At 42.0% G+C, this 11,659-nt stretch overlaps 1 protein-coding gene across 1 annotated transcript; it reads left to right on the plus strand.

Moving 5' to 3' along the window:
* Positions 1-9,909: 9,909 nt before the first annotated feature.
* Positions 9,910-10,507, plus strand: LOC124414629. Its single transcript, XM_046895629.1, has 2 exons — positions 9,910-9,996; positions 10,078-10,507. The coding sequence occupies exons 1-2, from the start codon at positions 9,985-9,987 to the stop codon at positions 10,435-10,437; spliced, it is 372 nt and encodes a 123-aa protein (XP_046751585.1). The 5' UTR covers positions 9,910-9,984; the 3' UTR covers positions 10,438-10,507.
* Positions 10,508-11,659: the final 1,152 nt, after the last annotated feature.

The raw sequence follows: 11,659 nt of genomic DNA on the forward strand, positions 1-11,659 counted from the left end.
TTTGTCTCCAGCTTTATATAGAGGTGTTATGATTGAGTTTTTGTATGTTTCAGGAAAGACGTCTTGTTCTAAGTTGATGTAGCATATATGTTGTAGTGGGCCTGTGAGAGTGTCCTCGAGGTTCGTAAGGATGGTGGTTGATATTCCGTCTGGTCCTGTAGCTGCTTGAGAGTGAGGCTCTTTGATGTAGCTAGACTTACTGTTTTCGTAATTTTGAGAGCCGAAAATTTTCAGTCTCGAATTCGATTCGAATGACCCTTTCCCGATTGATTGGGCGCCTGGAAACTCGGAAAACACAGCAAGAGAAAACGTGGGACCATCAAAAAAAAATTACAACGCTGAGACAAGCGGCAGAAAGATTCAGACAATACGTATTTCGTTTATTGGCGGCCACTATCGATCCGTTGCTCACAGTGTTTTGTGACTGCGCTTATTCGATTCATCTCGCAAAATTACGTCGTGATAGTGCCTCCAAAAATTCATTGCAGCATTTTTCAGAATAGTCGAAATTTTCGCCATAAATCTGAAGCCTTAATTTTTTGGTCATTTTCGGAGCCGAAAATTTCTCGTCCCGGAATCGGTTTGTATGATCATTTCTGGAGTAATTCGACCCCCAGGAACTCGAAAAACTCATCAAAAAGAGCGTCGGACCAACGTCAGAGAAATAGCGATGAAAATCTGCAGTTTTTCGGCTGCAACTTTTGATGCGTTGCTTGCAGCGTGTTGGGACTGCGATTAGTCGATTCCTCTCGCAAAATTACGTCGGAATAGTGTCCTGAAAAATTAATTGCAGCTTTTTTCAAAGTCGTCAAAATTTTCGCCAAAAATGCGAAGGGGTTAACCTTGGATTTTTTTTGGCCGAAAAATCTTTTGTCTGGGAATCGATCCGTATGACGCTTTTTAGACTGATTCGACGCCCAGGAACTCAGAAAACACATAAAAAATAGCCTAGGACCAGCAGCGGAGAAATGACGATGAAAATCTGCAGTTTTTTGGCTGTAACTTTGAAGGTGTTGCTCGCAGCGTATCGGGACTGCGATTAATCGATTCCTCTCGCAAAATCACGTCAAAATAGTACCCTGACGAATTAATTGCAGAACTTTTCAAAGTCGTCGAAATTTTCGCCAAAAATGCAAAGGGGTTAGCCTTGGATTTTTTTTGGCCGAAAAATCTTTTGTCTGGGAATCGATCCGTATGACGCTTTTTAGACTAATTCGACGCCCAGGAACTCAGAAAACACATGAAAAATAGCCTAGGACCAGCAGCGGAGAAATGACGATGAAAATCTGCAGTTTTTCGGCTGTAACTTTGCAGGTGTTGCTCGCAGCGCATCGGGACTGCGATTAATCGATTCCTCTCGCAAAATCACGTCGGAATAGTACCCTAAAGAATCAATTGCAGCACTTTTCAAAGTCGTCGAAATTTTCGCCAAAAATGCAAAGGGGTTAGCCTTGGATTTTTTTTGGCCGAAAAATCTTTTGTCTGGGAATCGATCAGTATGACGCTTTTTAGACTAATTCGACGCCCAGGAACTCAGAAAACACATGTAAAATAGCCTAGGACCAGCAGCGGAGAAATGACGATGAAAATCTGCAGTTTTTCGGCTGTAACTTTGCAGGTGTTGCTCGCAGCGTATCGGGACTGCGATTAATCGATTCCTCTCGCAAAATCACGTCGGAATAGTACCCTCAAGAATTAATTGCAGCACTTTTCAAAGTCGTCGAAATTTTCGCCAAAAATGCAAAGGGGTTAGCCTTGGATTTTTTTTGGCCGAAAAATCTTTCGTCTGGGAATCGATCCGTATGACGCTCTTTGGACTAATTCGACGCCCAGGAACTCAAAAAACACATGAAAAATAGCCTAGGACCAGCAGCGGAGAAATGACGATGAAAATCTGCAGTTTTTCGGCTGTAACTTTGCAGGTGTTGCTCGCAGCGCATCGGGACTGCGATTAATCGATTCCTCTCGCAAAATCACGTCGGAATAGTACCCTAAAGAATCAATTGCAGCACTTTTCAAAGTCGTCGAAATTTTCGCCAAAAATGCAAAGGGGTTAGCCTTGGATTTTTTTTGGCCGAAAAATCTTTTGTCTGGGAATCGATCCGTATGACGCTTTTTAGACTAATTCGACGCCCAGGAACTCAGAAAACACATGAAAAAGAGCCTAGGACCAGCAGCGGAGAAATGACGATGAAAATCTGCAGTTTTTCGGCTGTAACTTTGCAGGTGTTGCTCACAGCGTATCGGGACTGCGATTTGTCGATTTTTCTTGCAAAATCACGTCGGAATAGTTCTTCAAAGAATGTATTTCATCACTTTTCAGAATCGTCGAAACTTCCGCCAAAAATCCAAAGTGGTAAGCCTAACTTTCTTGGTCATTTTCGGAGCTGAAAATTTCTCGTCCCGGAATCGGCTTGTATGACTATTTCTAGAGTAATTCGACCCCTAGGAACTCAAAAAACTCAACAAAAAGAGCGTCGGACCAACAGCAGAGAAATGACGACGAAAATTTTCAGTTTTTCGTCTGTAACTTTTGATGCGGTGTTCGCAGCGTATTAGGACAGCGCTCAATTGATTTCTCTTGCAAAATTACGTCAGAATAGTGCTTCAAAGAAATAGCTGCAGCACTTCTTAGAATTGTCGAAATTGTCGTCACAAATCCAAAGGGGTAAGCCTTACTTCTTTGCTCATTTTCGGAGCCGAAAATTCCTCGAATTGGAATCCGTTTGTATGACCATTTTTTTAGTAATTCGACCCCCAGGAACTAAAAAAACTCATAAAATAGAGCGTCGGACCAACAGCAGAGAAATGACGACGAAAATCTCTAGTTTTTCGTTTATAATTTCAGATGCGTTGCTCGTAGCGTATTGGGACTGCGCTAAATTGAATTCTTTCGCAAAATATGTTGGAATATTGCCACAAAGAATTCATTGCAGCTCTTTACCGAATCGCCGAAATTTTTGAATCAAATCCCAAGGGACGAGCTATAGAATTTTATAGTTGCCATGGCTGTCCAGTCTGCTACTTTAATGAGATAGTGGTATTGGTTTTTGGACTATTCGAAATTGGTTCATTGATCACCTCAAGAAGATCGGTAATTTATACACTGAGACTTTGTTCGGAGCTTTTTCTCTTTCAGCGAATATGAGATACTTTCACCTTGCATGTCCGCTATGTCACCGATATCGAAAAATCGTGGATGCAGATACCGATTCATTACCGTCCATACTCAAACCTTCGTCTCTAGCGTCCTATTACCCGCAAGGAGTTTCAATTCGCTTGATACAATCTGTCAATCCACCGAGATCTCCACGGTCAGTTGTTTCGCCAAGTCATTAATTTCCACTAGCTGTAACATCTCAGCGAGTAACTCTCGCGAATCAAGTCTCCCGCCGAAACTCTCTTCTCCACGACAACGAGATCAACTCATCGTTTTGAATGAGGCAGGAAGATATTTTACTGACTACCAAAGTCTTAACTCGGACATCTCTGGATTACAGGCCCATTCCAGTCACACATGTCTTCGAACGATTCATTAACGCTAAGTTATTGCTCTTGTTCATCCAAGGGTCGTAAAATCAGACGGATTCATTATCAAGTGTGCGTCAGACATTGAACCTCGAAAAGATAACTTCTCAACTTTTCATTTCAACCTGACTTTTGTCACGTTTTCACTCATCGTTGTTGAAGTAGTTCAGCAAACATTCATCGAGTATATCACAATAGCGTTTAGATTCACGTGGAAAACATTGTCGATAAACAAGAGTAATTGACAGGGTGAATTATCAGCCCCGATGATAATCCACGGGTATTATGGAGTATCAAAGCCAAGGGTCGAATAAATTACCTCTAGTAGTGGCCGACTCTAATCGCGTCTGAATCGATGCCGAGCAACAACAACCTGCGAGGGTGGATCGGGTCGTACGACTAGGAGGTGGTGGTACACAATAGTAAACGCATAGGTGGTTATACTCGAGCGGATAAATTTATCGGCATCGCCGAGGGACCGGCTTATTCGATTCCATAGTGAAACTGAATTTGTAACTCGACAAAGCTTCGTCGGGTTTACTGCCCCTGCCTGCACGCGTTTTCGGTTCCGGATCCAGTACGGCCGCCACCACCGTCACCTCGAGTTATCGGCCCAGGATTACACCGGGACTTACAGCTGTAACAAGAGGATCTCGCTGCGCCGACGCAGGAATTGGCTGGACCATATCCGAGGATGAGCTCTTCTCTCAAGATCCGTGGCCCGTCTGCACCGCATGGCACCACAAGGTTGCCTGAGTAATTTAATCCAGCGGAAGTTAGCTGCGGTTGATCAAGACCTCGGGGACCTCAAGGATTGCACACCCTCTGCGCCCCCTGCAGGGACCGCAAAGTCAGTCGAGCAGAAAACCCGGCGCCAAACACCCTACGAATATCCGCTCTTCCTTGACTCTTTATCGGAAAATGACACTCTCCTTGGGACCCGATCATTAAATGCCGCTTTCCGCTGACCTGACAATGTGCTGCTCAAAGTTAACCAGTTTACCCAAGTCATGCCCGCCGGCCCAACACCGGCTGTCAGCGGCATGGAACGAACGGGAAACTTTGTACGAGCTGGATATAACCGGACTTTATCATCATCTACTGGTAGCAAGCTCTTCTTCCCTTCTAGATTAGAGGAACTTTAGCGCAGCTGTATAGTAGGGTGTTTCAAAACGAGACGATTTTTTTTTTTTTTTTTTTTTTTTTTTTTTTTTACGGTGTTCAAAAATTGATAGTATATCTAAAACCAAAAATTTTGGCGCCAATATGAGCTCTCAATATCAATTGTAAGGTTGCCTCTATTCATTTCTTTATTTTCTATTTAAATAACACGGACATTTTTTTTTTTATTTTTGAATTTTTATTATTTTGGAACGTTTTATCGTAATAACGATCTGAAAGAAGAGATTTGTAGGAAATTTCACGTTCTACAATAAACGTCTGAAAATCAAAGTTCCTCAGATCAACCGTTTCAAAGATATCAGCGATCAAAAATAACACTAATAAAAAATTTCAAATATTTTCCAATAAAACTACAAAAAAAATGTCATATGCCATGTTTCTCCGTTTATGAGAATCAGATTGTTAACAATAATGTAACAGTGACTTACAGACAATTTTTGTTGATCTAAATACTCCAAGTCTTGAGGTTCCATCAATGTTATCTGGAGATTTCTTTGGACCATAATTTCGAGTCAATCGAACACTATCTGATCTCGAATTTCTAAATCGATTCCAACGGCCAGTTTCGATGGATTTAACCACGACCATTTTTCAAGATACAAATTGCTTAGTGTCCAAATAATCTTGGTAAAATGGATTCTGCATATACGAAGAGAATAAAATTTCGCCATCGTTTTTATCATGGAGTATTAACGGGGTTCCAATAGGACCCTCGTCGCTGGTTGAGGAGTAAATTATTGGGTCGATTAGTCGGCGCAGGACAGCTTTTGGAACAAGTTGGAATGCTGGTAGGTATGCGATACGAGGAACGTGGAAAAATATAAGTGCGTAGGAAGGATCCTCACCTCACCTCACCTCACCTCACCTCACCTCACCTCACGTATGGGATCGTAATTATATGCTCCTGCGAATTTTCGACGCGGGTGACATTTTCCCCGGCATGGCAGTATAACTACGCGTGTTATAAACGCGTGTGTTCAGGACTGGGTTATAAACGCGGCTAACACAATTCGCTATGCGTGTTATAGGCGGCAAGTATTTTGGGATGCTCTCGCGTTCTCGCATAACTTCGACACCGCGACGTGCGTTAATTAAGCTGTACGTAGGTGTAGGCGACCTGCCTGCGGAATTTAACCCCCTCCCCCCCCCTCTCGTCTCCTTTATCTCGGATGAAACTCGCACGTATGAGTTAGAGAATCGCACACATGCGTGCGTATGAAGAAGCAAACGCAGGAGCTAACGGAAAGCACGGAAGTGGATTCCAGCAAATAACAAATCCTGCGGCCAGCCTCCCGGATTCAAATTTTCATGGATTTGTACCAACAGGCATGGCCTTAACACTTCACGGTATTTACCAGCAGCTGAATTAGTCCAGCGATTGGGCAACAGCTGCTGAACCAGCTTCGTACAACGTGAAAAACTTAATGCGGCAGTATAATTTGCACACGCGAATTCTCGCACGACCAAAATTTTTTTTACCATCGCTTGGTTTTGGGCAGCTGAAGTTGTCGTTGGGGATAGAAGAGAGAGAGAGAAAAAAAAACGAGAGAGAGAGACAGAGAGAGAGAGAGAGAGGTGAATTGGAGGGTCCTTATTCATGCAGCGTCAGAACCGTGGCCAAAAAACGTTCCGAAGGACTGTGGATGGAGAAAAAGTGCGGGGTGGGGGGGAGGGTGGGATCTTTTTATTTTTTGCATTTCGGTATACATATTCTTTCTTCCTTTCTTTCGCAATGGTTTTGTGTATTTTTGTTTTCGAGTGAAAAGGATGAATGCGTCGCGGCGGACCGACTGGATTACCTCGAAATTGGATGCTGTAGAAATTTCCATAAAAATATACTGCGTGGATCATCTCAAGGCTGCGCTGGGACAAAGCTGCCATCATGCCACTGCCGCTGCAGAATTGTGGAGGGAAATCCCGAGGACAAGGTGGAGGATGGGACGCCAAGGAGAAGAGGAGAAGCCCTTCCAGCGACGCCTTTGTGGCCAACAAATAGCCCACTTTACCAATTTGCATCGGAGTAGCAGCTCCAACTCGTATAAGTCGCAAATTTCTGTTTCCCAATTCCAGTCCTGTCCACCTGGCACTCTTCGTGCTCACTGGCGGCCATCAGATTCGCTTTCCAAAACCTTGAGCACCCTCTTCGCGAGTCTACTAGGGCTCGCCTGAATTTACATGTCTAAAAAACTGTTCTTTTTCATTTCCAACTCACGTTAAGTCGACCCTTTCTCTTTTCTCTGAAAACCAGCAAACGATAGACTGGACTATTCCTGAAGTAAGTGTATCGCTTATCGATTCTCTCCCAATTGTTGACCTCAATTTCAGTTGCATCTGTTTCACCGTTACTTCAAAATAAATTTTCAATATCTAACTATCTGAAATTTACAACTTGTGACCTCAATTTCTAATCTCAAAAAATTAAAGGGTTGATACTTGGGTCTAAACGTGTCAATAAACGGTACACTTACCTAACCATGAAGAAACACTTTCCCAGGTCTTTCCTCTTTTACTTCGAAGCAAGGATCCGACTACACTCGTTTAATTTCCTCGGTATTTAAGATCGTATTTTCATCCCTCGTATTCTCGACTCGCGCAGAGCGTCGAGAAGGGGAGGGGGGGATGTTTTACAGGGTGAAGTAACCGTTTTATGAGTACTTTGGGGGACCGGAGTGGATCTCCACGGTGGTACGCGCATTATTTTCATAGTTATACTCGCTCGCTGCAGTATAAGTGGCCAAACCGAATTCTGGGGTGACTTTTTCTTTATTTTTTTCCCTCTTTTCCAGGGGTAATAAATTTTCAGACCAGCGGAATAAGTGAGGCGGGGGTGTGGAAGGGTTCAGGGTTGGTTTGTTTCCAGGTGGCCCAGGTGGTTCGGGCTGCACCGCCACTTGGGTTATTAACAGAATTTACTCCTCCGGATTTACTCATTCTCTCAATCCAGTTAAGCCCGCTTTATACTCAGATTATGTATGGCGTCGAGAGCGTAACCCTGTTACGGTGTAAGTTGCCTTTATCGAGTTCCATTCTCTCTTTTACTTTCTCTCTCCCTCTCTCTTCCACCTACACGATTCGCATTTTAAGACATCTTTGTCACGCTTTGCAACTAGCGTAATTACACACCAACCTTGCTCTGAATTCAATTAACCGGATTAATTCGACCGTACAAAATACCAATTTTAGACGTTATAATGAGGGTAATAAAATTTTTCAAAACACATGCGTCTCCCGATTAGTCGCAGACGAAGAAAAAAAGAAAAGACGCTTTTTCTATCCTCTGTAACCAGTCAAGAAATATATTTTTTTTTACTCAATTCTATTTCCTTGGATTTTGCGTTACTGCGAAAAAAGCTGATACAATTCAGTATTTTTATGAAATAAAAAAAAAATGCTGCTGTAACTTTTACTCGGTAACTTTTAATCACTCAGCTCAGAGACACCGTCAATTGTTTACGCTGATTAGTATTCGCGATTAGTACAAATACTTGTTTCACAGACACAGTGAACCCAATCCTCTGTACATACATAATGCATGCTGGTGTTTATTGCTCAGCCGTCGACAGGCACGTTCGCTGCGTTACAGTCCTATGTTCGTGCAGCGTGCAATCCACGTCAAAGACGAAATTACATTAAATCCGAATGATCATTTCCAGCTCGTCAAACGACCGACGTGATGATTCGACTACGGTAATAGATGCTACGAAAAATATTTTCTCAACTAACAATTGTGACGTTTTTGTTTGCTTTTCTTACCTTGGAATTATACAAGGCACGAGAGAATTTGTATAATAATTTTGTAATGTATTATTATAATTTATTATATCGAACTTGAAAAATAAAAAGATATTGACATTCAATATTTCAGATGTAGTAGGGATTTCTGGTTAAAATTAATTCTGTTTCGAGTCGATTATATATCTCGAAATTGATATGATAGACCCTTAATACTTGGAACATAATTTCAAGATTAAATTATTAACAAACGAACACCTGCTGCCATCTTTGGAATCCTGCACGAACGTTCTTCGTAACTTGAAAATCGATGCTCAGCGCTCAGTGCAAAAACAATTTTCCCATTCGGCAGTCGATACAGACAGAGATATGGTGAGAAGTTTTCAAGCTAAAGTAGTTACTTTATCAACGTGAGAAATCTCTCGTCTAATCACGTTTAAACGTTCGTTTAATTCCAAAATTCATTGCGAAATTTTCGTCAAGAATATTGACGTACAATTTCGTGAATTGTGATTATTGAAAAGTTTAAAAATTTTTTTTATTTATTATTTTTATTTACAGCTTATGAATTATTACGTCACCGGAATATTTTCACGTTCGATCTACTCACTGTAAAGTTGTTTTTTAAATTGTATCTATGAATGTAAAACGTTTTTGTTATAGAAATTGCGAAACTCACATAATGCAGTAAATTCCCTCTTTCTCGTTATTTCGCCGGGATGATTACACACCGATTCACTGAATCGGTGACATTGAAATTAGGAATTCCGCACGCAGTTCGATGCGCAACATCGTGCGAATCGAAAAACGTCGACGATTCGTACTCCGTTAATACGCAAAGTGAGTTGACCGTTCGAAGTGAAATGGATCAAAGCCGAGCGCTTGTGTCATAAGCGATTACAGTGTCAGTAACTCACTCGTCTTGATCAATCTCGCCGATGAATCGAATTACGAATACCTTTAACGACCACCGCTGCGATCCTCTGATTAAAGAACCTTATAAAGTCCCTTGTTAATATGCGACTAGCGTTAACGGCTGGCCCAGTCAGCATCACGTATGCTTTCATAAAATATGACCACACAGTGACCAACATTTCGTCGGTACGTGATCTCGCGACGATTTAGAGGCATGTAGTATGATTCTGCAACGTGTATCGTGATGCGTCGGATTTTCGATCCAACGATCTTTGGCTCATCGGGTGATTTCGATTGATCGATACTTTGAATATTTTTTCCTTCTTCGAAGTGTAAGATCATAAGAAAGTTCGAATCTTAACTTCACTTCTGCAAAATGATTTCGGCGCCGATCGCATCGCGATCAACGATTTGTAACGTCGTATCGGATTTCGCAACGTCCAGAGAGAAACTGAGACTTGGTGAGGCCACGAGAGGCACGAAATCGGTTCGTAGTTCGCAATTTGTATGCGCGGTCCCAAATCTCAGGACGCGTTTTGGGCCAGCTGGTGGGGTGGTGGGCATATAGTCAAGCACGACTTTCGAAAAAGACTCAGTCAAAAGCCAAAGGAACAGACGACGCTAACCATGACGCAGAAGGTAATCGAATTCACGAACCGATTTCACCCTCAATCCGATATTCATTCAACCCTTTAATTCATCGACCTATTTTGATTTCAGCTGCTCTTCCTCGCCCTGATGATCGCTCTTTCCGCTGCGGAATCCCCGCCGTATCGGCCACGAGGCTGGCGTCCTTCCGGTCAGTCCTTCAACCCAGGAAAATTTGGGTCCTACGGCCCTCCAACGCCCCCCAACACTTATGGGCCTCAAAACGAACCCCAGACCACGACCTCAACCACGACCACGACTCAGGCCCCGACAACGTCGACACCAAGGAGCAGAGAACCGACGACACCCTTTCCCGAGGATGATAATTTTGGAAGCCCAGCCCTCGCCGTCGCCAATTCGTTTGCTTTCAACAGGCCCGTTTACGTATACAACAGTTTTCCTTATTTGTCTGGTTACACGGTGTTGAAGTGACGAATCATCGATGAATTTTATTGTGTTTTTGTGAAATTACTGTGAGAGGTATGCTAGTTTGTTGGTTCGATTTTTTTTTTGTTTCTAAGCGCCTTTTTTTTTAAGATAATTCGGGTTTGATGAGTGAAATTAATAAAAAAATAAAAATAAATTGATAAATCAAAACTTGCGAAGAATGATATGGACGTCAATTGTTCGTTTATTTATTTCTTTTTCTTTTTGCCTTTTATTGATCGACGATGAAACTCGATTTACAATATCACAAAATTGTCTAGATTCAGATAAGATATTAACGGTAATATCATGTGACGATTTAATACAACTGACATAAAAAACTGAAAAATAGATATTTTTATTTTCTTACGGAATTCTTAAGCTGGAGGTCTTGAAGAATTTTATTTCGCTCACCCAAAACGTTATGTATCAAAGTGAAGAATTTTTTGTACTGTAAAAAAATATTTTATTCAACGTTTTAGTACAGAAATAAATTTCTAAGAAAAATAATAAAAATTGTTGACTAAATTTTATTTTGAGGGTATGATTAGCGTTATTTTGAGAGATTTGATAAACGAGGAATCGAACTTTCGACGAGCTTGAAAAATCGTTAAAATTATCCGAAAGAACCTGAGACTCGGAGGAAATTTTGGTGCGAAATTTTAGCGGATATTCTGTGATCTGAGATTTTCTGCGGGAGAAGAACTGCCGCCGGGGTGAATTCCGAGGGTGAAAGTGTGCGCTGTGGGTAAACGGCTGGTATGGTCGATTCCTTGAAACCGACGGTACCTCGTGCTGATCGACGGTAAAGGCAGCAGCCAGTGATCTACATTTCTACAAATGGTAACCAGAAGCTCTACTTCTACCACCCTAGAGATCTACCGTCTCGAAGGCAGTTACCTACAAAGCTTCTAAGCCGAGTCGGTAAATCATTTTCGAATGAAAAAGTTTCCAATAATCCGTGAACGGGGGTGAAAAACGGCGCCAAATTTAAAAGCCAACTTTGTCACATGCAGTTGATGATAATTTTGCAACGATCCAACGATCACTGGGTAAGAAAATATAGCGTGAAAATAAAGGCGATAAGAATAACGAAATCTGGAAAAAGTGTTGCGTATATCGTTGAATTTCAGTGGGGTTGATACGCGGGGTGAAGAAGGGCGCTAATCAGAACGTTTCACCTCTGCACCTGCGTACGTGATTGAGAAATAAAAAAGATCTTGACTCG

The sequence above is a fragment of the Diprion similis genome, chromosome 14 (genome assembly GCF_021155765.1).
Source record: "Diprion similis isolate iyDipSimi1 chromosome 14, iyDipSimi1.1, whole genome shotgun sequence".
In the NCBI taxonomy this organism is placed as follows: domain Eukaryota; kingdom Metazoa; phylum Arthropoda; class Insecta; order Hymenoptera; family Diprionidae; genus Diprion; species Diprion similis.